Source organism: Plutella xylostella, chromosome 22 (genome assembly GCF_932276165.1).
Source record: "Plutella xylostella chromosome 22, ilPluXylo3.1, whole genome shotgun sequence".
In the NCBI taxonomy this organism is placed as follows: Eukaryota; Metazoa; Arthropoda; class Insecta; order Lepidoptera; family Plutellidae; genus Plutella; species Plutella xylostella.
Window position 1 is genome coordinate 3,273,499 of NC_064002.1, and position 27,856 is coordinate 3,301,354.

General features: G+C 37.5%; 1 protein-coding gene across 10 annotated transcripts in view; it reads right to left on the minus strand.

The window, feature by feature from the left end:
• LOC105384178 overlaps positions 1-27,856 on the minus strand; it is a 122,273-nt gene that overhangs the window by 47,765 nt on the left and 46,652 nt on the right. For 5 of the 10 annotated variants that reach the window (XM_048629210.1, XM_048629208.1, XM_048629209.1 and 2 more), the window contains exons 1-2: positions 13,948-14,254; positions 4,511-5,746 (exon numbers count right to left, since the gene is read on the minus strand). The exons of 2 other annotated variants lie outside the window; for them this stretch is intronic. In XM_048629210.1, coding sequence (XP_048485167.1) covers positions 4,511-5,419 — 909 coding nt within the window. In that variant the 5' untranslated portion in view covers positions 5,420-5,746; positions 13,948-14,254. Of the gene's footprint in view, positions 1-4,510; positions 5,747-13,947; positions 14,255-27,856 lie in introns of those variants that run through there. 3 more of the 10 variants (XM_048629214.1, XM_048629207.1, XM_038122386.2) reach the window with 3 other exon arrangements.

The window sequence follows — 27,856 nt, forward strand, 5'->3', positions numbered from 1 at the left end:
AAAGTTATTTCAGAAACAGACATTTACTGATATTCAATGATATTCTATATCACTGGTGGAATATCGTATTGATGCTGATTACACTGAAATTCCGGATCTCCTTTTAATTAAAATGGAATTCAATGTGTGTATTTAAAACTGCACAGTTGTAATTATTTTAATTAATTTACGTTATTGAATAAACTTTAGATTCAAAGCCACTCGTAATTAATGCGTATGGCTTTTTGTGGTTCAAAATTTTATTCCATTCATTAATTATTAAGCTGTAGTAATACACCATTAACAATATTAATTTTCAACCTATCAGTATTATACTATATTCACAAACATAATATAATTATGTGTTGCGTATGTTCACGATATTGATATCACCTTTAGACGTGTGGTTTGTAGAATTACGTTCAGATTATAATATTGTACGAAATTCTCCTCTCTGGTCTAAATAACATGTAAATACTAGTCAATGGAGCAAAATTATCAATTAGGATGTGGTATTGACGTGATTAAATTCCCTCCATGTTATTATATCCTCTGCACCCTAACTTATGGATAGTATGGGTAGTGTAGTTACTGTGATATCAATATTCAAAAGAAATATCATACTTACTGTAGAAATCATCTATGAATAAAAAATATATAGGTGTTCGTTAGAACGATTTGGCTAATTATTGAAATCGTGTGATAGGAAAATAGTGATACGAGATACTAATTTTTAAGGTGGAATGAAGCTCGCGAGCACAAGCCAGTATGTAACACATAATATAAGTATGACTAACCGAATATAGGTACCTACATAGTTCGCCAGATTAGACCCATGATAAGTTAATGAAGCGTACCTAATAAATAATACTGACTACAGAATGGGGACCAATACATATTTACGTGTATGTTCCTCCATGTAATCTCTCGACGTAGGAGCGTATAAATAAATATATTATTTCGGCGTAGTTCACCAAGCTTCAGCCAATGTGAGTGGCTGTTACAAATAACACACGAAGTTGTATAAATTCAACTGTACTGTACACATCGCTTTTGACGGAAAGGCTTATGATTTACGTAAATAATAAACAACACGGCTACGAACTCAGTTTTAGCAAAAATCCAATACTGATGCAGTTTAGCCTGTTTATTTTTTTAAAGTGCAGCGCAGTGGAGGTAAATCCCCGGAACACATTCCTCTCTGAGATTCGCATTTGTACGCCTGACACATGGAACAAGCCTCGCCTCGACATTTCATAAATAGTTCTGCAGATACCGTCGCAATAGCCATACAGCTATTCGGTAGAAGGCCTCAGGTATTGGACAGTATTTGCGTATATATTTTTGCATTTTTTGTTTACAGGCTCTAAATTGGCTCGGGTTTAGTGCCTCAGATGTGAGTATGTATTTTATATGTTTTTTATGGCCGGAACCAAGTTGGGTTTGTGAGTTTTTTGAGTTTACCGGGAAAAAATGGAATAAAATATGTAATAAATCGCTGCTCCCCTTTATTAAGTAATCAATGATAGAGAAGAGAACGTTGTCTATTCGTTACCACCATTTATATGAAATCTCATAATGTAGTTACCTATATCTCACATACCATTTTGCCAACATATGTATGTATACGTAGGTATGCGAATGAATAAGTTTGTTAAAACCTTTGCTCCGCCATGACTGACTTTATGAGATGAAAAATGAAGGTAAAGGTACGTCTATAGTAAGTATGAAAGAAAGTGGGGGCGGGACGGAGGTGTAGGGGGGGACTAGGCACTTCTACCTGCGAAAATAGTTTCCGCCAGCAGTTCTCGGCACAAAATAAAATAGCACTAAACGAGTCAAGCTTTAATTTATTTTTAGTTCCAGATGTCATCAACATACATACAGCTTTTTAATTGGAACATGAGTTCTTTACAATTTTGTAATATTCTGACGCTATTGGAAAATTGATTTTGCTGGAGTTAAATTGGTTTTCCCGTTAAATATTACAAGACGTGCACTTGAGAGACTGAAGATTAATACAGCTGAAAATACCGACTCAATTTTAAAATAAATTGGTATATTTTTATGAACAGTATAAAATTGTGAACCTTTGAATTTGAAAACATTAAGAAATGTAAATTATTTTTACTATTTAGGTATCTACCTAGTAAATAGCTTTTAATATTATATAATACACATATACATAATTTGGTCATGTACAGGAATATAGACATAATAATATTTAGATGTGATAAATGTAAATAAGATATTTTCAGTCATTTCCCCTTCAGTATATTAGAAAGGAATTTGAGTGGACGGCAACAAAATTGCTGTATTATTATAGCTCGGGGCAAGGTGCGCTGGAAACAAATTACAGTAACGTATAAAAAAATTCGATATAAAGATAAATCTTCATCCGGAACGGAATTTATAAAATATTTAATGCATATTTTTCGTACAGGGTCGAAATGTACAACGTACATATTAATTTAATGGTGGAAATATTCGAAGGAAATAATGAAATATAATAAGGAACGAATGTGAAATCTGCATTGACTATGTAATTACAATTGACAACAAATAGGTACTTTCTATCAACCATAGGACGACCGCAAATATGAATTCTATCACATTCGCAGCTATTACAGCAGCACTATGGCTAAAACAAACCACAAAAGCTTCATCAGGTAACGCCAACCACAAAGGACATTTCACCCATGTACGGAACCACAAGCTTTTGATTATGGCGTAGACACAATGAGCGTAGCGTTTGAGCCGTGGAGCCACGGCCCTTGGCTCGATGGCCCTCCGCGCTGCGCCTACTTGCCCTTTCAGGAAAAAAAAGAATACTCATGCACCTCCCTTCACATACCACACACATATAAAAGACTTGTATTAATAGGTACCGTAATTAAAAGATTTGTGATGGTAAAGTCGTTTATGAAAAGTGGTGTGTTGTGGAGTAGAGGCGTAACATGACTGTTTTTTGCAGCAGGGTAAGTATTGTTCAACATTGTTGGAGTTGAGTTGTCGAGTAGGTATAGCCAGTTTTGTAAAAATTGAAAAATGGAAAAAACACCAAAAACAGGTGTTTGAGTGAATGCGAAAACATAATTCATTCAAGGCAAATTTAGTAGTTCAGTAATTCAGTCGCATTAATCTGGTAAGAATGAAGTTTCGAACGCGAGCGCTGAAAGTGTTTCTCTTTGCTGCACTTCAATCGGCTCATCCCCCCCCCGCTCCCCTCCACAAAGGACTGCAAGTCGACCGACAAGAAGGATTACCTACATTTTGATTTATCTCTAAAAACCAAGACCCTGTAAAGACTTTTTCTCAAGCCCCTTTTAACATGAATCTGAGTTAAAATTCTTATTTTAAATGCGAAAATTATTCCACCCTTCTTTATAAATGGCAGCGAAGGAGCGGCTTTTTTATTTAAACCTTTGTAAACCTAAATGTTGTAATAAAAATCACTCCAGCCGCATTCCCCGATTACCCTCCGTGTGAACTAACCCACAATTTGGAGCCAGAAATCGAATTTTCTCAATCTGGTATCCTCGCCCGAGGGGACGAAATGTATTTACATTTTGGCGCTTCATAACTGTACCTGTTTAATATGAAAACTAGTTGAGCTGCTGTTAGTTTCAGTGCTAAATAAAACCGTTGCAGCGTTTAGGCGAGCGCTCCACAGTTGCGGAACAAACTTGAAGAGCGGCGGCGACGGCGCATTTTGTTAAATCACTGCTAGTAACTTGTATTTCATTACTTTGAATACATTTAAATTTTTAACGAGTCATGTAAAGTTGGAGTCTGCAATTAATAGAAAATTTCTGTTATGTCTAAATATTTAAATGCGGTACGGATTTTCCCAAAATAAAAGGAAGCGTAAGGAAAATTTATCTTTAAGGAAACAAAAGAGTTGGGGAAACTTTGTGGAGCCTCCACCACCGCACACAAAATTAGGATTTATTTTTTACTTTTAAATACCCAGTTGTTATTACGAACCTTTTATGTGTAGCTTATCAGCAAAAAGATAGGAAAAAGTGCTTTAAACTTTTAAGCCGCGTATGTTCCCGCTTGCCACATGTTACCCATTTTGCATAAGTACTTTTTTCCTGAACAAGTCTTTTTATTTTCGAATGGGCTAAATACATGAAAGTGTACAGTTTTTGAAGTTGTTAATTTGAAATTTTAAGGTGGCTTTCTAAAAGTTAAAGAATGTGCCGGTAAAAATAATAGCCCTCATTAGCTGCAATTGCTCCAGTTGGAAACTAAGTGAAATAAGGTCAAGCGTCGGCTCTATATTGTGTAACGACTTTTTCATCTATCTTGAAGCCATTGTGCGCCGTGCATTATTGTGTTCCGAGTCAGCTCGGTTAAAGGCTTTTATTATACGTGACACTTTTAGCAACAATTAGTTGACGCTGGAGACGTGGACGATGAGATATCGCCTTACTTACTTACTTACCTACGTTGACTGGCTAATCTTTTAGCCACGGTAATCAGCCCAGATCTAGCGTTTGGCATCGCTAAGAATAAGAATCCTTACCTTCCTGAGGAAGTCCTCGTTGCAGGTCTGCGCGGTGCCCTTCCAGTGGTAGTGGCGGAAGCGCACGTTGCCCAGCAGGCGCGCGCCGCGCAGGCAGGACACGTCGTGCACGATGCGGCGGATGTTCAGCACGTCCGTGCGCCGCTTGTACTTGTGCAGCTTGCGGCGCCGCACCACGCGCTCGTCCGGCTCCGAGTACTCGCCCGTGCTCGTCAGCCCCTCCTCCGCCGCCCACGCGCTCAGCACGCCCTCGATGAAGCTGAACAGCTGCTGCACGTTCGGCTCCAGCTTCCGCGGAATGAACAGGTACGGAGATACCGTCTTCTTGGTCTCTATTCTCAGCTCGGGCTCGACCTCCTTCTCACTGGGCTCGACGTCGTCGGTGGGCGGCGCGACGTCGTGGTGGGGGCACGTGTGTATCTTGTGGTGGTGATGGTGGTGGTGGTGGTGGTGCTTCCTCTGGTCCGTGGAGGAGGAGTGTCCCGGGTCGGTGGCGGCGCCGCCCTCGCCGCCGCTGTGCGAGTCCCCGCTGCGCTGGCGGCGCGGCTGGGCCCGGGTGGGCGCCGTCAGCGAGGCGAAGGCGCTGGCCGCCAGGCAGCAGTGGTGCGCCACGCAGCAGTAGCGCGCGTCGCCGCGGCGCAGGCCCGAGATCGCCTTGTGGCAGAAGGCGATGTCGGGGGCGCGCGCGCCCAGCTTGGAGAGGTGCGCGCGGTCGGCGCACACCTGCATGAGCAGGTTCTCCCCGAAGTGCACCGTCTTGTGGCGGCGGCGGCGCAGGTGCATGGCGGTGCTGCTGCCGGCCAGCGAGGCGGGCGCGGAGGCGGGGGCGGGCGCGGGCGCGGGCTTGCCGCGGGGCTCGGGCGCGCGCGGCACGCGGGGCGGCGGCGCGCGGTGCGTCTCCACCATCATTGGCTCGGCGCGGCGGCGGCCGGCGCGCCCGCGTCACCTCATGTCTCCGGCCGCGCGCCGAGGCCCCGTTACCACCTCGCTCTCAGCGCTACCGTCCATGAACTAAGCTTGACATTTTCAGGTCATATTTTCATATGTATTATTTATCATATTTTTATCCCTGTGATTCCTTTCGTAAACTAGTAGGCAGTCTTACGAGCATAAAAACAGCATCTTATTTCAGATAATCTTTGAACACAAATGATATCACTTCAGTCAATCACGAACCTTAAAACATTGAACGTTTGTATACTTGTGATTGATAATTTCACTAGAAAAGATTTTTCGCTATGTACGCCGATTCCGAATAAGTTATTAAAAATAATTATGTATTTTACAAATTTAGGGCAGCTTTTTCAATAGTCAGTTAGAGCTATGGAAATATTTTCGATGCTGTCACGTCTGTTGATAACATCAAAATGAGAGTCACATATTTATTTCCTTGATAACTTTTATCTGAGTATTGAAAGTTCAGGCCTAAATAAAGCTAATCAAATAAGATTCTATCCAATTACTTTGATTGTCAATTAAAAGTAAACGTACCTATGTATCTCTTGAATCAGAAGCCGTGCTACTTCACGTTTCTAAGAAAGCTAACGTTTTACTCTTGCAGTAGAAAATAATTGGTCACTTTACGAAAGGGAAATAAATGAAATAGAGCAAAATGTAAAGAGTTTTTGATATCTGCGACACAGCAAGTATTTGAGACATGCCTGCGTTTGAGGCGAGTGGCCTGCGCTGGACGTTAACAAGCCGTCAGGAAGGCTCCACTGTTACCAACTGATTTTATTTAAAGATAACATTTTCCGTCCGTTATTAATCGCTATTTTATTGCTAATGATCCTTTCCCCTCGTAACATTTTACTTTCTGCAAAGAATCCGTTTATTATTCTTTTTACTACGGAGCAGAATTTATTAACTCAAAGTTATTCGTGGTTTGAATAAACAGATGAATTTCTCAACTTTAAATTGGGGTAGTAAGTTGGACGATTCCACTTAAATTGATGAAGTTTTGCAACTTTCAGCTGCGAAATTAGAAAGAATGACAGACAATTCCGCCGTCAATCTGACAGTTTTACTTTAGTTTTGTAAATTGGATAGCTTGCAATTAAACTTGATGTTAGCTATGGAAGAAAATTTGCTCATCTAAAGTACATAATTAAGTTACCATATCGTACTATACAGCAAGTCTTTACATTGTTGCTCCACCACATGAAACATATCACCCTCTTACCACTCATCACCCCTTCAAGATTATGCAATCGTAAAACCTTTATCAATTCGCTTATCAAACCACCCACACTTACTATAACAATGATAAGGCATCATTCGTGCATAGTCATAAACCTAGGCGCGTCTGGATTAAGTCACAAGGTTCACATGTCGCCGGCACGAGGTATCTTTGTAGCCTCGTCGCGTTTTAATTACGCTAATAGCCAGGCAGAAGTTCCGTACGAACTGGGGCGAGACGCGGCCCGGCAAAGCAACATCGCATTTTGAGCGAGAGGTGTTGTACTGCCAACTATTGCATGCTAAAATTGTGTCCTATCTTTTAAAGTAAGAATTTCTTAAATGATATAGAGATTACTAAGATCGGATATGTCTAAGTAAGTAATAAATGTATTTCGAAGCCAGATATCTAGGCTGTAAAAGTTTCCAATATCGTATTAAAAATGGGATTACGTCAAAGCGTCAGAATGCAGCGAGCAATATGCATCTGAAGTTGTGGTAGCAACGACTGCTGCGCTTTGAATAACTCTCAATTTCCGATTCCATTTAAATAAAATTGTCATTTCCCAGGTCTCTGAGTAGACTTTATGCTGCGGCGACAGGAATGTTTTTTGATAAAAAAAACTTTACAGATGTTTTTATTGACGACCCATTTTCGTAACGAGCGTCATGTTTTTCGAATAAAGGGCACCGATAAGAGAGGGCCAATTTAATTCGTCGCATAATGTGTAACAGTATCCGTATTCGTATCGTATAACGCAATTACGTTGCATGATGGCTGCAGCGTCGCGTAGCTGGCGGACTCGGCAATATGCACCTGAATTTAATGCGGTGACGTCACAGTCCCCGCGGCCCCCCGCCTCGCTACACATTACCAACACTCCCTGTAATCTCTCGGAACGGAGCGAGTTTCGTTGAATAATTCCGCCAGAACCGGGAAACTTTTTGTTTGCTGTTTAATTGTGTAGTTCGTCTCACTGATAGCTCATTCGATTTGATTTCACTGATTCGTGCTTGCATACTACCTATAGTTAAGGTACATAGGTGCTCATGATAAACACATTAGTGTTAAGTTCAGTCAATGTATTTGGAGATCCGACTCAATGGGTTTTATTGTTATTGTAATTGCCAATATCAGAATCATTATCTGGTGAATTAATTGAACAGTGTACATATCGACGGTGGAAAGGCAGAATGTTTTATCCGCCACTTTTGGCGAATATGAGTTATATACACCGTTGGAATCGCCAGATTTTTCTCTTTCGAATGGTGCGGGTCTCGTTTCGATCTGAGCACTTTTTTGGCGCTTAAGACATCGGTGATTTTGGAAATCTTAATACTTTTTTCTTGTATTAAGAGCCACTTTTTTAGTCATTTGTATGTTCAAACATCAATAATAAAGTTATATAAAACATTTTACCCTTACTAAAACAGTAAAACACTGTGACTTAATTCATTTTAAATGAATGTGAATTTGTATAATTAGTTACTTAAGCGACCTACCTGATTGCGAAATAAAACATAATGGATATAAAACTAAATGCCTTCTTGTCAAAAATAACATAAAAGCACTTAATATATTTTACGTAATTGTAATTTAAGCCTCACTGGCACTTAAACCATTTTACCGGTCAGTCTTACCCGCGGCGTTTGGCGGTTAATACAACTTTACCTATATCTGTTTAATGGCACAATTGGCACTTAAGCGGTTTTTTGCGATTTGTAGAGAATTGATATAAGTGATATAAAACAATTCAAAAGAATCGCAATGAAGCGGTTTATGGTGTTTAAGCTGTTATATTATTATTATATCCAGAAGGATATTGCGTGAAAACGCCAATATATAAATAGGACCGGTTGGAAAGGTGTCGCTTCAGTACCCCGCCGGGACGTTCATTCGGAGAGGACGTGCGTCTATGCGACAGTTAGGTACAAACTCAGATTCGTTCGCCAGTATAAAACTATAAATATTTTTTATTATATCACCAGATAACTACATTTAATTATAATATCTATTATATTACGGTTCTAAATAATAGTGTTGCTATAATTAATATTTATTGAGTTATTAATAAAAATATGCACTTGGATCCTTTCTCCTAAATTGCTGTTTCTATGCAAGTAGGGAATTTTAACGTTTCTTTAAAAGGATCAAACCAAATATAAATTTTTCATAAAATATTTTTTCTATGACAATATGGTTCTTAATGTAAAATATTTTTAATGTATTAACATGACATCACTTTTTATACAAAATGAAAATTATAATTATATCAAAAATAAACTTATTCTTAAATAATTTACCTATATCAAAATCTAGTCAGAAACAGGATTTCTTATCTTTATAAATATCTAACCGAAAATGTGTTCCCAAGCGCAAAACTCTGGATCAACTTAACCGATTTTGATAATTGTTAGGTAATTATACGAAATAGAAGACCACGTTTTAAGTGAGTGACCACGAGTACCACGACCTGTTTGTATCCCATAATTTTCAAAATAAAGTATTTTAACGAAAAGCAAACCTTATAGGAAAAGTTTCACATGAATTAAATTAACTTTTACTCTAACTTCACTTCATCATCCTCCATCGCTGAAGAGTGCAATATCTGGTATATTGCATCTATCTTGCTTTTTATGTCTCCGTAGAAAATCCATCGTTCCCTGGTACTTTGCCACTCTTCAGCGATCGTATGGTCCGTATCAATTCGTCTTATTTGGTTGGATATTTAAATTTCTGTCAAGATGCAGGATAGTCATAAATCTCATCATTAATCATCATCACGACCCATTACGTCCCCACTGCTGGGGCACGGGTCTCCTTCCAATGAAGAAATGGTTTTGACCTAGTCCACGACGCTGGTCTAGCGCGGGTTGGTGGGCCCGAACACAAGCAATCTTGTGCTGAGAGAGTTGTCGGGTAAGTGGGCAACCCAACTGTCAGACGTTTTCAAGCCGCCCGAAGGCCTCTGACTAGCCTTAGCGACCTGCCGATTTTATTAATCATAATGATTACGATTATACATCAAGATACAAGATGCTTCTGGTATATTTGCATCTGCATCCAACTCCTCAGGTGGTGGTTAGGATCATTAAAAACTTCGGCAATGTGGCCATACCATCTTGAAAGTCAATCTTCCATAGTAACAAGGAGATATCCTGGGTTTTGTTGCAATGTTCTTCAAGATGCTTTGTATAGATCCTTCATGTTTTCTATGGCAGCCGATGGTTGTGGTCTCATTTCTGGACATAGAGTCACCCCTAGCAGCGTTTGTCCTTTTATAAATTTCGTTTGATTTTAAGTTCACAAAGAAAATACTCGTACGCAAGTGCTTCTTTAGAATGGTCGTCTAGTTCGACGTTAAGTCTTCCTTGATGGTTGATCATATCCCATGTTTATTTAGACATACCATTCATTCTTTTTGTGTTCCTTGTGCCTTATTATTTCTTCGCAAAATTTTAACATCACGTCTTTGATGCCAGACCTTTGATCTTTGAATGAGACCTCGTCCAGACTTAGTAGATGGTATTTGTTGTCGATCTGGATACTAAGTTATCTTCTAAGGCCTTGGTCTCCTATTTACGCCGTAGATCGCGTCCAGCGTCACGCCGTAGGCCGCGTCATGATGCTCACTATAGAAATGTACTGATGCGGTCTCTCTCACACGCCGACGTTGGCGCGTAGACATAATGAGCATTGTGACGCGGCCTACGGCGGTGACACTTGACGCGACCTACGGAGTAAATAGGAGACCCGGGCCTAACTTGTGGGTCCTGCAGCATATTTACACGACACCTTTGGCAGATCTTGTGGCCTGCTCCTAAACGCCCACTATCTTCAAGCAGATTTTTCCATCGACTAAGTGGTGATCACTATTGACATCAGCAAACCTATTATTATTCCTAACATCCAGAAGTGTCTCCATTTTCGACTAATCGACCAATCGTCGGTCGATTTGGTTCTCGGTCCGGCTGTCGGGTAAGACCTAACTAACATTGTGATAGCCCTTTGGGGTTACCATCACTAAACATTAGCCATTAAAAATCCTAAAGCATCGTCGCTTGCTTATCAAATCTAGCGTATCTTGTATGAATCTGACAGATAGTTTAGTTGATAGATAGTTAGTTGGCGAGCGACGCTGCTTATGAATTGATAATTGCTAATGTGTCTTGCCCACACTAACATAGGTGCCGATACATGGACGCTGACCAAGGAAACTGTGCACCGAGTCAGAGTTGCACAGAGAGCTATGGAGCGATCCATGTTAAGCATTTTGCTTACAGACCGTATTCCCAGCGTGGTAATTCGCCAAAAGACAAAAGTCTTCGACGTCGGTATGCAGGTCACTGAACTGAAATGGGAGTCGGCAGGACACTTGGCTCAAAGGCAGGACGGAAGGTGGACAAAGGCGGTGACAGAATGGTGGCATAGAGACGGACGAAGAAATGTCGGTCGGTTATGATTATTAATTGATGAATAAGTAAACCTGATCACTTGGATCTCAATCTCAAAGTGATTTCGCGGTGAACAATATGTTAAAAAAGTTTATATAATAAAATAATGCTTCGAGAAAAGGATGGCACTGCCGTGCCCCCAGATATTATGAAATGTTTGTTTTCAATCTAGCTGACCCTTCTTACCTTTTATACCTTCCCTGGACTTCCACAAATGTTTCTAGACCAAAATCGGTTCAACCGTTCTCGAGTTCTGAGGTCCAATTATAAGTTCATTTATTCTTTAAGTCATTCATCTTAGATACAAATTGCCTTAGTTTGGCGGTTAATTCATTCTTATGGAATGTTTAAAGTAATATAAATTATTATAAAACATTATGCTGGTGTGATGGTTAAATCTCCTTGGTCTTTAAATTGTTTTTACTTGTATTTTATTAAAATGTTAATGTCGTTTAAGCCAATTTTACCTGACTGAGATTTCAGATGCCTATGTCTTAAGTCCCTTATTACAGTAAATATAATATGTACCTACATTCATTTTATATACAGAATTAAATAGAAAACTATTTGAATTTTACCTATTTTAATTTTCAAAGCCATAGCTAGGATAATTACAGAGATATGATTTTTTTTCGAAAATTTCAAACTTTAAATTGCTCTGGTGAACATTTTATGTCATGGCGCTTCAAACATTCTGCCTTTCCACCGTCGATATATTAATACATTCAACCTAGATAATGACCTAGTAATGCAATTGATTTTTGAATCACTTTGTGTGTAAATAATGGATTGTGCTTTATTTGGCGAATGTATTTCGGCATGCAGTTGAATGTTATCATATAGGTCCCGTATTATCGTCAATTCAGCGTTTCTAAAAGTATTGCATCACACTTTCTGTTCAGTTTACCAAGCAGCAATACTTTACACTTTGGAAACGCTAAGTGGGCAGAAATAGGGATTCAGCAGTGATATAGTCAGCGCGAACTGCATTGGCCGCCGCCCGCAAGATCATGTCCCTCGCCACCACCGCAACTACGCTGTTGCAGATCCATTTTAGCATAACTATGACAGTTCAAGTGAACTGTAATGCCCTGTAATTTGGATAGGATATGCTGTAGAACATATGTATGTATAAAAGACACATACATTGCATAGGATTGCTATAAATAACCATAGCGCACAGTTGTATATCATGATGGATTTTTGCACTGTCCGTATTGCTCTCTGTCAGTGTTTTGTAAACTCCAGTACTGAAAGCCTGAGGTATTGAATGAAACTCGCACAGCTAAGGTTTCAACTGTTGTGAATACTTTTACTGAAAATAAATACGCTGCCATTCGACAATAGAGTCATCTGTATTCCTTTGACTTTTTCAGTTCAGTGGGTCGCTAGATAAAATATAGGATTTAAACTCAAACTTATATAAGTACATGAATATAATTCAGTTTTTTGTGTCAATTAGATGTCGGGAAGAATAAAATAATATATTCATGACATGTTTAAGGATAATCAAAAGGTGAATGAAGTGTCCAAATTTTGGGAAAATTAACTCTATTATGAATGAATGGAAAAAAAGAATCGCTAATCATTGTCCTTTTTTGGTGACAAACCATAAATTGAATGGTTGCTCCTTAAATATAAAGTGCAATTTAAAATCTACAGACATCACATAACTGTAACTCTACATTACTAGTTCTCTGTCCTGAAACGGGAGTCGTGGTCCTCCATATTTTATCTTAACCGCTCAATAACAATTGTTCAAGAGTTTCTCACAATAGGCTTTGATTTTCAGCGTCATCTGATAAATCGCATTCATTTAGACCCGCCTCAATGGCTCTCCCCGAGTGTCGAAGCAGATGCGGAGCCAACGGGCCTAAATTACAGAACAGACAGATTTAATATCTTATCTTTAATTCTAATTGAAGCCAAAATATCAGAAAGATAAAGCTTTCCTTTGAAAAGGCTTTCAGTAGCATTTATTTTTGGTATCGCATTCATTAGATCTTAGGCAGACATTTGAAGTAATAATTTCTAAACTCTAATTCATACTGATGTAAAAGGACAGCATAATCTATTAATCTTAGACCAAAAATGAAAAGGTAAAGAGAGATAAATACACGAAATATTGCATGTACTTATATAAGATTAATTTGAGGCTCGCATCAGTTCAGTATCGCAGGGTGAATGTGTGCAAGTTGTTAGCAAAGCAAATCACAAGCAGCAGTTGTCGTAGATTGGCGGAGATAACCCAGCGGCGGCGCCCGGCTATTGACAAATTCAATTTCGGGATTACATTACTGCAGGTACAAGAGAACGCAACGAGGACGAGCGCCGAAGTTCGAGTTACAAGTGTGCCCTTCCGGCAACTATTTACCCGAGTTGCCTGATGGCCACATTCATACTGCCCCCGCGGAGAAGCAGCGAAACCCTCTCACCGCTATCATGTGTTTCGAAAGCCGATTAAGCTTAAAGAACGAGTAACACACATTCGCGTAAACCGCCCCGATAGCGTCCTGCAATGCGCCAAATTTACATAGGTTTATTTTTTAGTTTGTTCTTTTAATTGAAACAGCAGCCAGGCTTGGCCCCAACATGAATTATTCACACTTCCAACCCAAGAGTTTCTTTACAGAATGACTAAAAATTTATTCCAATTTCTTTCGCCAGTTTAACGAAGCTACTATTGACACTTTTATTTTAATTGACAATCAATAAACTGATTGGATTCAGACAACACTGATTACAATCAGTCGAGGCGAGATCAACAGTCGCCAGTCACGCCGTCACTAAACATCACAAGTTACCAGTTAACATATGGCAGAGATTGCGAAGGCACTTTGATTGAATTTTCCCAACGAAATAATAAACCTGATTAACGCTGTATCGCCGCGAGTATAGGCATAGTCATCGTTTCCGCACGTATATAACAATAAACAGTAACGGTCCAATCGCGCCGATCACAGCGTCCATCGATCTGTCACTAGTTTATGAACGTTCGCGTGTTATGTTGTATAAGTTGATAAATAAAGAAGTTTTTGAATTACATAACCGATGAGAGTGCACACACGGAGCCGTCCCGGCTGGCTGGCGGCCGTGGCAGCGACTGACGGCGGCGGCGGCGGGCGAGCCGAGTGCGGCCGAGCGCCGTCGTGCCGCCTCGGGCGGGCACGCGCCTGGGGCCCGGCCCCGCGCCGCCGCCGCCGCCACCGCCGCCCGCCGCACGCTACTCTGCCACCATATCACCGCCTTTAAATTATTCCTGATAAAAATGGACCTACATTCTTCTTTACCCGAGTACAAATTTTGCATCACAAATCACGGGAATACCCTTCTCTTGTATGTGATTGTTTATGTATCCGTATAATGGGGCTTAAAAGTACAGTAGCGAGACCGCTACGCCGTCAAGCGTAGCAATTTGGCTGCCGTAACAATTTAGAGCCGTTCTTAATTTATGCGTGTGAAGGGTTGAAAATCAACAGCAACTTGGTTTTAAGGTAACTCTAATAACAGATTAAGTTATAATAACCGAACTATTGTAATTACTTAGGTACAGAAATCTTTACAAAAGTTTTATATGTTTTACGTTCATAATACCTACCCTGTAACATTGTGGTAGGATCCCTGCTGTCACTAACGACTTTTGTTAACATATAAAAAAGTCACGTAGTAAATATTCGTATAACTTAGGTTGTCGTAGTTCCACAACTACTTATGCTGTTAAGTTTTTCCATAAATCTGTGCAAGTTTGTAAAAGTAAAATCCAAGAATAAGTGTATTAGTTGAAGTCGGTGGCGGCGGCGTAATCTAATTAGTGTGCGAGATCGGGAGCGTTATCGCGCGACTGTCACGCCTGGCTGCCATGTTTTCCCGCGCGGAAATATTCCCGGCGTCTCCTCTACATAATGACGAAGTAAAAAGTCATAAAACGTTTATGTACGTGTATGTACGTAGAGCCTCGGGGTGAATGCGCCGTGGTTGTCGGGCCCGTAGAGATTAGTGGGGCAGGCGGCCGATATTGATTGATGTCATTGCTGTTGACGTTACGATGCCGGTTTCACTTTTTAATTTAGAAAATATGAAAATTTATATTTCATTTTTGCCGTAGCGGTGGAGAGGATAATCGGGTTTGGCGGTATCCAGGCATGCGTAATGTGTCTGGATGGAAAGGCGATGCTGTTGCCTCGACACTTACCGTAATAAGTACTACGTACTATATAACTCTATAACTCAAGTATCTTGTGTACCGTACATAAAGTGACTAGGGCTCCATGTACACGGTGTATGTATACAGTGTGGTGATGAACGCGTCAAGTTCCCGCACATTACGCAAATTGCTTGACGCGTGATTCAAAGTTACAATCAGTTGTCAATTTACGTAAATTCGTTTGCTCTCTCCATGTAACATGGCCGCTGATCTGCCTACAAATGGTTGAGCTTTTGACTTATCTGTCGCCAGTAATGAAGGTTTGTAATGATAGATGTTAAAACTGATGCATTTAAGTATTTCTTGATATGTTAATAAATTATATACACCCTTGATACCAGTAATAAATTTTGCAGTTCAGTTAGACTTCTGGAGTTGGGATTAGGTATAGTGTGCGTATCTATATTAAATTAAATGCCCGTGCCAGTGTCCAAAAAGATTCAACCAATTTGTCAGACTCACATTTATAACTTTTCTTTATTAAAATATTAAATATCGAGATATTTTCGCTGTAGCTATCCAGTTTTAGCTTTTTAACTATACAGAAAAGTTTTTGACGTAGCTCGGCTCGAAAGTCACCTCTGACTCTTGGGAATATACCAAGTACGAGTACATAAGTATACAAACTAACATTATAAAGTTCAGCGTTTGTATAAAAAACAGCTAGGTATTAGTTTTTTTTTTCATGTAAAAAACTTTGTGATTGATTGAGACAGTGAGTTTTAGATGTGTGTATATATTCATCTAAAATTTATTATGTACAAATATATACATTAAAAACTTATCATTATCATAGAAGTTTTCTTACTACCTATATGATTTTTTAAAATAAATAAATGTATACGAGTGTAGGTTTTTTGGTTATGTATCAGACGGATGACAAACTGACCCTACAAGTATTGAATTATGGAACCTTGAAAACGTCGATATATTAAGAATACGTTATGATAAGCAAGTCACACAGCAAGAAAGTTTCTCACCCTAGACATATCATCGTGACGCAAGGGCAGAAGACAAATTCGCAGAAACTTTGTAACAAGTTAACTTTTTTACCAAAGTGTAGTGATAGATCGTTTACTGTTCTTTTTTCTTCAAGTAGGAGTTTCTTCTATCTTTGGATAATCTAAGAATATCAATCAATGCTGATATAAAATATGTTTTTCATTGATGATATTTTATGTATGATTTTTTTTTGGAATAACCCCCATTCCAAAAAAAAAAAAAAAAAATTTTTAATTACACTTTCATTTCCTCAGATAGACAGTTATGAACATCTGGAGTAAACATTACATACAGCCAAAAAAAAGTTATTCAAATTTATTTGTCTCGATGTTACCTACCTATTACCTTTTTATAAATGTTCACTGACAATAGTGAGACAAATTAAGTTGAGAATTGCAAGTTGCAATACATAATTATTATAGTGGACGAAACATTTTAAATTGAGTGACGACGAAAATACATAAGAAAGTATATTTTTGTACATCTAGTCTAATAAGTAAGCTTATTTTTGTTCCTGAAATTCATCATTAATAGTAATATTACTAATATTAAGTATCAGAATAAAATATAAATGAATATACCTTAGTAATATGAATGAATCTTTGGTAAGGAATGATTTGATTAATTTTGTCGTTCCTTATCCGTGTAGCGCAAGTCATTGATGCTATTAATAAAGTGCCAAGTGTGGTTCGGACTCTCACATGAAGGGTTCCGTACCTGTGAATAGACCACTTTAACAGAAGAACGGAACAGCGACTCCAGGTAGCACTAAACTAAATCTTTAAAATAATTAATGCATAAGTCGACGCAGGTTAGGTGAGGTCAGGCATGTTTTATGTATTCATTAATATTTACATATTACCAAGTACTAAGTAGAATATCAAAAATATTAAATGAGAGCCCTAAACGCACCAGATACAACATTTACCAAATTTAATTGGTGTGTCAAAACGAAAGATGGATATAAGTTGATTTAATAGCACCTTAGCTAGCTAAGCACAGAGGCTCCGCGAAACATAAATCTTCGTATTATACTAAGTCAATGAATCATCGCTCAAGCTTAATGTAGAGATTAATTTCTATCTCCGCACAGGCAGCCAAATAACTCATTATACTCCGGTCGGCCCCGCAATTAACATAAATTCCTTCATCAAAACGAAGTTAATTCCAGGTGCTTCACCTGCCCGTAATTGAAAATGTCTCAATTATTTGATATTGATGAATATTTCAAATGAATCGTTCAGCCGCAGACCTGAAATTGTATCAAATAATCCAAGCCTATGAAGAAAGTAATAAGAGGCTATAATCGTCTTATTACAAAGAAAATTACACTGCGTTACGTCGTTACTTCAATAGGAGCGCTGAAGATAATTGACTGAGCAAACGAAGCGGTCTTTGTTACGGGGATATGACATGAAGCTGTCGGCAGTGCGCAGGCGCCCGCCCCGCCCCGCCCCGCCCCGTCCCCTCCGCAATGCACGAAACAAGTTTAGCGAGTTGCGCGAATGCCGCATCGACGCAGCCGCCTGCTACGCCGCGTAGCAATCATCGCTCGTGCTACGAGGCTACGAGGCGGCGTAGCGCTACGTGACCGAATCCTTCTTTTATTTCTCCAGATTTACAACGAGCCACTTACAAGTACTAGATGGGGGTTTAGCTTTCCGTTATTACTTTTACGGTCGTGCTGCCATTTCTTATTACTATTAAATTAATTAATTTAATGATAAATGCAATAAATTAATATGTTATTATGAAACATCTCCCAAAGAAATGTAATTATGCAGTACGCAATAACTTCATTTATTACTTTAATCCACCCATTTACATAATATTTTACAGCCAATTAACCCTAAAATAGCGCCTTCCACCATGTAGACCTTTTGATAACAATCTCATACTGTCGTAAATAATAAAGCCCCAAACAACCTTCGTAAGTGTCTGTTATCAGCATCAAACATTTTACGGGAAAGCAACATTTATGTCGCCGGGAGCAGATGTTACATGTTGGTGTAGTTATATTTTTACAGCATTCCAGTCTCGTTGATACGCGGATCAGAAAATTGATTTGTAACAAGTTTGCGTCGCTCGGGAAGGGTTACATTAATGTATCGTCGAGAGAGAGACTCGAGAGATGAGAAATGTTGCGAGATTGGCATCGACGTGCTCGTTGGATCAGAAACAACTATTTAAATGAACTTGTTAGTAGCGACGCTGCAGACAAACTAAGCTTCTATTGATTTCTATTTACATTCATTAAAATGTGTACGGTGCGATAAATAGGGCGACCTAGATGTGTTTGTTGGCAGTGTAAATTAAATATTTCGCTATTTAATATACGCTTTTTATATTTTAGAAAAACAAATTGATAACATTAGTAATATAACAGTGGTAAGTTGATAATTTCCACCTCTTTAAACTACGAAAGAGGTACAGAATTGAATACGAAAAAAAACAATTATAAGATCATAACATGTTCACTTAGAGCTAGACTATGCCTTCCAGTGAATATTATTCAGTGCTTCTTTGATTTATAAACATATAATTTGAGTGTACACTTGACACTCCGTACAATAAACGTCACGAGAAGGCGAGAAGGATGTTTCGAGCGCCTCCGCTCGTTTGATATATTACTGCTTTATTTTTCCGACTTTTGATTTTCGTCACGTCACAGAATCGCTTCCAGATAACGCCAACGGTCTCGCTAAACAGTCTTCACGCATACAAATGGTACAGACGTACGTACACTCGCCTTTTTTACTCAATCTTCCATACGTTTGAATGTTCGCGATATCGTTAGAAGGTTATGTGATTTGTGTGTCATTCTTATTCAAGTGACACATAAAGGATAGATCGAAAAAGAAAATGCGATCAACGTAAACGTATTTTTAGACAAATTCTTTGATCTAAACCGTATAGGGGAAAAAGCGTTCAAAAAGTTTTGGTTCAATCAGTATTGATTCAATCATTTATTTTAATGTAATAATATAGATAGATAGATATATAGATAGATAGATAGATAGATAGATAATATAGTCCAGCATGTTGAATTAGAAAAAAAAACTACCAGCGCATTACTGTTGAGAAAAAGTACTTCATGGTTACTACCAGATGGTATCTCCTCTATAACTATTTCTTCGGCAAAAGCTTTTTGTTCTGAGTAGGTAGGTACTTAAGAGCTCAGTAAATACATTTTTACTTTCCACGAAATACTCTCAGTCGGGTAAAATAAAGAAAAAGATAAACAAAAACGTTGACCTCAGGTCCGCGCTGGTATAAAACATTAGGGAATGTAAAATTTAGACAAAAAATATAATTTAATCCCAAAAATACCATAAGACTTTAGTAGGGTTTATAAGGAAAAAGTATGTTTTAAAATTAAATATAAGTTTTGGAAAAATGATGTGTAAATTCAGAAAAATATGAACCTGTAGGAATCATTTGTGTTGGTACAGTACAAATCTTATCAGTTGCTGCCTTATTATACAATATTACCTATAAGTCTCTATTTTTATCATATTATGTATGTTGTAGCTTCATAACTTTCGTAATCCAGAAATTACACAAACAGAGGTATGTTCATTTCCGTATGCCTTTGATATTATTAACTTACCCTAGTGCCTAATAGTATGTAAATAAACACCAGCTGCCAACCTGATACCTACTATTAATTGAATTGATATTGGCCTAGTAATAAAAATATATGCTAGGTATATCCCATCTAATAATGCATTTAATCACTTGGGAATTTGCGTTAAAATTTTGAATTATAGACAAGACTTTATTTACCGTCAGTTTTTTGTTTCGTATTTTGCTTAAACATATTGAAGTAGAATCATTTCAAAAGACAAAATGAATACAAATTTTATGATTTGTAGATGCGAAGAAAAGAGACACAAAAGCAAATAAACAATAAAGAGTTTCCTTTATAAAGTAAACAAAATAGAAAAGCCCCAGCAACATTATCCTTCTTTGCATACGTTAACAGGTGAGTGACTACGGTTTAAAAACAAGCCAACATTTTGCTACGTTACGTCTCTTTTGTTTTATTCATTAAAAACCGCAGTCGATCACGATTTAAGTCTCTTAATTTTTTTTTGTTTATATTATATCATTGCTCGCTATAGCTATACATGATTCAGTCGCTATGGGGGAGAAACGCGTGTTGTTGCTATAAACGTTAGGGGTTATCTTGGTCTTCTCGGAGTTTGGCTTTGGGGTCAGTTTAAAGTTAGGCCAATGCTGATGATTGGCCTCGGAATCACTCCAAGACATGGTTGGGTATCGGTGAACGCGTGCATGAACTAGGTCCTTGTTATAGGCAGTGGTTGCTCGAGACCATTACTAGAAAATTATGCAGAATGTATCCTGATGCAAGTGGTCGGTGATGACGAGACTATTGATTGTCTTCTTCGTCACTGTACTAAAAATAACACACGCACTCACGCCTTGTACTAATGTACTCCCTTGCGGGGTAGGCAGAGGTGCATTGCTGCACCCACTTTTCGCCAGAGTGTTATGTTAGTCCCAATGTAATAGGGGGCGGGCCTATTGCCATTTTACGGGCACATCCAAGACCCGAGAACAAATATCTGTGTTTAAACAAATACGGTCTATGTAAATCATAAGAAACTAAACTTTACAGTTAGCCATTAGATAAGTTCTACAACGGCAAAGGTTGTGTTTCATAAACACACGCAAAGACTTGTTGATTTATTCTGAGCACAGTTGGAGGGAGTTAAACACAGATTGCGTCTGATTTCGTGCGTCATTCATTCGACGCGGAATCAACAGAAAGGTTAAACATTACTGTACTACTGACGGAGAATTCGAATGAAATGGAGGCGTACTTTTGAAAGCACAAGTGATTTCGTCACTTTCATACTGCATTTTTTTTAATTCAATATTCAGCATGATTATGTTTTTCTGACACCCCATGGTATCTATTGTCATTTTTGATCAAAAATGAGACAAGTTTGTTTGGCATTTTTATTAAAAAAAAAATATCTTAAGAATCAATAGCCATTATAAATAATTATTGTTTACGAGTTACATACATCTTATGTAAGTATACTTAAATGGAGAGACGATAGAGATAAGAGCAGAGCAAATTTTAATATTATGTAAGTAGTATTATTATTTATTACCATGACAACAACATCTCAAATAACAAAAGATATAATTTCTGAAGTAGTCCCTATTTCGTCGCTTACGCGGTAAGTATAAATAAGATACAAAATGGAAATAGAATTTGGAGGGGAGTTAACATTATTTGTAAGGTAGCAAACTTGCTTGAAACTTTTACCAAAGATACGCTTTGCTGGCTTATTTAGGACTTGTAACTTTATTCTATTAGGAGAAAATTTAAATAGTATATTTTTTTTCTCAACAAGCGACCAGAGGCGGTAAATTATAAAACTGGTCAATAGGTTATTCAATAGACGAGGCGCTCTAGAATTTGTAAGAAATCTTATTAAGCGATAACGTTTGGAAGTAGGTAATAAAATGCATAAAATTCCTGATGACGAATAACTTATCGACAAGTAAAGTTATTCATGCTACAGAAAGTGAACGTGAAGTGTATCAAATCAATCCTAATGGATGGATGTGGAAATTAATCTGCTGTGTTCGTTTTTCCTTATTTATGTTTGAACTCCATTAAGTGTACCACTGTGTATATGACGGCGGGTAGGCAGGTATATTGAATTATTATATTGTTGTGTCTTCATCGCTATTGCAATTCCATATATTTTTCCTAATTTTCCTTCTGACATCGTGTTTGTATTAATAATAACGCAAACCAACCCAATTGATTAGCCAATCAATATCTACAGTCGGATATTTCTAACTTATTAACTAAAGTTAGGTACCTACTTATATCTAGACGCGACTAAGATTTGTTCTTAACATGTTAACAATAAATTGTTATACGATTTAATGATAAATCAGTTCTTTTTATTAAAGCCTTTAAAAAAATACGTGTTTTAATGGTTTTCATATATTTTAGTAATAAATCTTTCTTATTCTATTGCTATATAAAGACCAAGGGCTGGTGTTACAAATACCTTTTCTGAACGGTTTTCCACTGACCTTGGTCGATCGTTAAAGTGTACTAAGTAGAGAAACCTGTTTTTCTGGTTTAACTTTCAACGTCAACCAATCACCCATAAGAGTTTTTTTTATACCTACTAGTTATTATACACGAGTAAATTTCATAATGAAATCTCTTAATGTACATAACGAGGCTAACTAAGTACACAATGCAGAATTTGTAAGGTTCCCACTCGACCGTATTTGCACAAATGAGAGAGAGCTCTTTAAATGAGACTAAACGTTCCCCTCCTGAGGATCCACTTAGCCGTAATAAAGCTATATGGATCGCAAGATGTACGGGCTTGATATACATATATACAACTAGGTATATAAAACTAGATTTTATATAATGTACTCTTCTAAGAAATAGGCTTTGAGAATCAAAACTGAAGTAAGAGTGTAGTCAGATGGTCGGAGGTGATTGATGAGCGAACTATGTACTTACATAGTGGCGAGCGATTGCTGTAGTGGTTAGTGTCCTGAGTGCTATGCCGAAGGTCCTGGGTTCGATTCCTGACCGGGCAGATACCTACTTGTTTAAAGATATTTGTACTCGGGTCTTGGATAGTAATATTTATCTATCTGTCGAATATCAAAAAACAGCCATTATAATTATGGTTTGACTCTGCGTCTTGTTTTAAAGAAGTAGGGGCGTAAATGGTTAAGTTACCAACGGTCTTTAAAATTTTTGTAGAAGTAAGTACTTACCTAAGTAATAAGATATTTTATAAGTTGTTAAACGCCAGCTTTGCTGCGCCTAAAAATGATTTCAAAGAAACAAAATTAAATTTTGTACGAAGACTGTTTTCCGGTTTGACGATTTAATCCAAAAACAAGGGTTGCAAAAGTGGAAATAACATTAATTATAATATTTAGTCATTATATAAATGGACACAGAGACATATTTTTCTTTATACGAACACAACGGGTCCTACTATTATTTAATGCAAGTACCTACCTACACATACTACATTTAATCTACATGGTGAATAAAATCCACCGTGGAAAATCTACCCTGCACAGATATTGAGCTTAGGCTTGTACAACATCACAAGCTACTATGATTTATGGCATGTTCCTGGAGATGTTATCACTCCTTCCCCGGGCCTACTGTGGTTCAAAAATAGGTAAATCAAACGGGCTGTAAGTAATAAATCATATTCATGGTTCATAAATCTGTCTCAATGGTTTGTGTACCAAACTCACCGCTATTACAGGTATTGTATTGATTCAATAGTAAAATTGGCCTAATGAAAAATTTAATGATTCACTGTACTCTCTGTTTCGTTCAGTTGTAATTTAGTACTCAGGTCAATTGCATATTTTTCACATACAATATAAAAATAAAACCAAAATCTCTCTGTGGAACGTATGGTACTTACCAACACATGGAGTGATAATGCGGTACATTAACCAGCTTTTTGTGGCAATTGCAGTTCGGAGAATTCTCTAGATTTTCTTCTTTCCTTTTCTTTCTTTGGACAAAGTATATACTTACCTCCTTATCTTACTGCCAAACCTTCTAGTTTCAGTAATTATTTGTACCTACCTGTAAAAGGGACCGGTCCGTTCCCTGTAATGTGTACTTACCTGCCCTCAAACAACGCCGGGGCTCGCCTAACGAAGGAACTTACCTGCGAACAAGAGTGGTTATTTCTAATTAGTTATCAAAATTATGCGTGTAGCTACAGATAATTCTAATATAGAAAAGGTATCTTATTTTTTACAAGCATATCATACAGTTCATAATGTATTATATTCTATTGTATTCCATTTCTACGTATTTTTTTATCGAAACCAAATCATTTTTGACATAAAAATGTATCCATAAATAGATTCGGCACGGAGAGTGGTTAAATTCCGCTCTGTATTTTATAATTAAAAATAACGAAGGTTCCAAAAGTTTTAATGTAATTTTTCGTGTTTATTAAATCCATTTTATCCTTTATATCCAATCTCTTTTCATGTTTACTTATGAAATAAATTTGTTAAGCTTTGCTTTTCATCAAAAAGCGTAAGGAGTCGTTTGTAATCTGAAAAAAGTTTTTGCATTACGGGATTCCTTATATTTTGTTTAGATGATAAAAGAAATAAATCAAGTTGTAGATGAGGAATATGAAAAAGGCGGCTGGGAGAAGTAAACTCATAAAAACAAACCGCTGAAGATGAATCGTATTGAATAAGTTTGATAGAACTGAGATGTACGGATCGAACGAACTTTACATTGTCTTCAATCACATTTCAGTTACTACTTTCAATATTTATTGTAGGTACTTTGAGGTCATCATCACGATCCATCACGTCTCCACTGCTGGGGCACGGGTCGCCTTCCAATGAAGGAAGGGTTTAGGCCTAGTCCACCACGCTGGCCTAGTGCGGGTTGGTGGACTTGAGGTGGGTGATACCGTAAATAACGTAATTGTAAAAATCAAGAGATAAAATACCTGGCAGGCGATTATACATAACATATTTGCTAGGTAGCTATCGTGTCTACTTTTTATTTAAATAAGTTATAAATTCATGAAAATTAATCATATTATAATTATGTAGAAAGCCAAAACTACAAATTATGAATATATTTGCTAGGTTGAGTAAGAATTTAAAAATTACATTTATGTATTTAAAAATTAAAATACACTTGATTAGAATACCAATTGATTCTGAGTATGATGATTAATACTGGAGTCGGGTCTGTTAGTAAGTATATCCCAAAAAATAGAGACTAAACTGGACTGAAAGTAAAACTAAACAAGTGCCAGGACAATTTTTGATTAAAAAAAAATAGGAATTGAATGATTGCATTAATTGGAATTGATGATTAATGAACAAAGAAATCACTCGATCAAGTATATTTTAGTAAATACTTTGAAAGGAATTTTTTTTATTTACATATATTTCATCCGTAATAAGCATTTTTTTATTAAATTAACTCATAGTATCAAGAGATAAACCTGTGCGAAAACAGTTTCCGGTCGATATTATGAAATTCTTAGCATTTTTGCTTTTTCAGTTTATCCATTATATTTGGATATGATCCAAAAATGATAACTCCAATGTAATTTGCATATTGGATAATTAATGAGTCTTTCTATAAAAATACATAGCATGATCCTGGGAGATAAAAATAAAATTAATAAAATAAAATATTAACAAATGCATTTCAAATAATTATGATACTTTTTTATTTGTCATAAGTATATTTAGTGAAAATACAGTGCTAAGGATTCACTGTAGTCACGTACGGTGGCCTGCGCCTAAAAGTATACAGGCGGAGTTTTTAAAATAGCGATCTCAAGCTCACATGCTGCTCAAGCACATCCACATAAACACCACTGCTACACACATCACACACAACACGTCCCCAGATTTATAACAGATGTAGCTGGTCCCTTCATCATCAGGGATCGATTTTAAAAACTCCGCCTGTATACTTTTAGGCGCAGGCCACCATACATAAAGAAAACAAAATGAGAAAAAATCATACGATTTGACAAAAAAAAATAATACATTTAGGTATGGACTAAATATTTCTGCCGAATCTATGTACAGGTGATTGATCCCCCATGATATTTTGGTAGTCGTAAGTGGATATTTTTTTGGTAAAATTGACTACATATTATTTTACAAATGAAAAATTATCATAATATATTAAAAGGCTTCGCAATTATTTTTTTCAGGAACACTTTCGCCTGTTTTTTTTTCGAATACGTGGGTATAAATAATTTGTCACTTCAAAAATGTGTAGGAAAGCTCAATTCCTATTCCAAATTACCTACAATGATAGAAGTCAAGTTTTTAACGGGGAAATCAAAATAAAAAAGAGAACAAAAAACAATGGTTCATTTACATTTCATATTTAACGAATGCATAAAATATCAATCACCACTGAAACCCTCCAACGCCGATCGCCCATAGTAACAATTTATCATTTAACTTTTACAGTACCCTCTGCGAAAATAAAGCCGCAAATCAGGGCTCGCACAAAATTAGCAATTCCCATTCATCCGCTGTCGTGAATAGGGGGCTAATTCGCTTGCAGAGCGGCGCTTCCGTCCGCTCCGGGCTGGTCGATATCCGAGCGACCCTGACACGGATCGGACCGTGCGTTGGTGAGACCCCTCCTCTGTAACCGCTGGGAAAAACATTGGCGCTCGCTCTACTCTCGATGTGTCGCGCTATACAGCCTCTTGCCTGCAACTCCCGCCTATACACTTGTAGGCCACAAGATGCTTTTGTATAATCGTGAATTTTTTAATTTTTTAAAGAGATAATAATAAAAGTTATGTTCGCCTCAGACTTATATAAAATATATATGAACGATATGTTTTAAAGTACTTATGTAACATTTATTCAAGCTCATGAATTACAGAGTACCTATTCCACGGTCGCATTTTCTCTCGATATTGGCGCGCTGAAATAGGCTGGGGCATGAGTTATATTTAGCGCTCAAGGATATCTGCTCGCTTGCACAAGGATAACGTGTTTTTTTTTGTTTTGCAAGTTAAATGCGTTTGCCATAAACGAGGTAAGTATGCACTATACTTACTTACATTTATTTCATTCATATAATTTGTGTATTTTGGATTAATTGGATAGAGTTTTCTTAATGAAACATTTATTTGTATTAAACGGCTGTTGTTAATTCAATGCAGTGAAATTGGGTCAAGGTTAACGAGACCAGATTATCGACATATAATAATTTCTACTGTACTTAAAGACACGACAAGCTTACTTAAAATTAATGTATGAGCAAACTTCTGTTTCGGTGATTAAATATTATATTTTAACAGCATATATGCAAGTTTTAACTGTATTATTATAGTAGAAAAAAATCTTCAATTATTTAAGGGTCTTGTAGACATTGCGGTCACACATTCTCACAGTAATCTCGTACAGGTGATGGAACAAACGTATTTGCAGGGACAAGGGTAAACTTTACACAATTATTGACACAGGATCAAACAGGTCTTGTACAAACAAGCCGTGGCCAGGGAGCGCTGGATAAAAATAGATCGTTGTTAAGTAGGACAGTGTAAAAGAGTATGATAGGTACCTTTAGAAACGAAGCAGCATGCTTTGACTTGATGCCCCCCATGCGGCAATCAAAACATCGTATCTCTTATACTAGATTATGAGTTAATTTTAAAGCTTTCGATTTGAGTCCTACGTTTTATTTATAATGAATATGTTTAATTTAAAGTTATCTTATAACTCGTTTTACAAAATAGAACCTTAAGAGATTTAACAATGGCTCTAAGAGCAACCCGTATGAACTAGCTATTTATAAACAATGGCAGCGTGAGACGAGAGCACAAAGGTTCAACATTTATTTAACAAGGGCGAATTATCACAGGTGGAGCAAGCGACACACAAGCAGGAACTCTACCATATATATCTAGACTGAATATTTCTAGCAC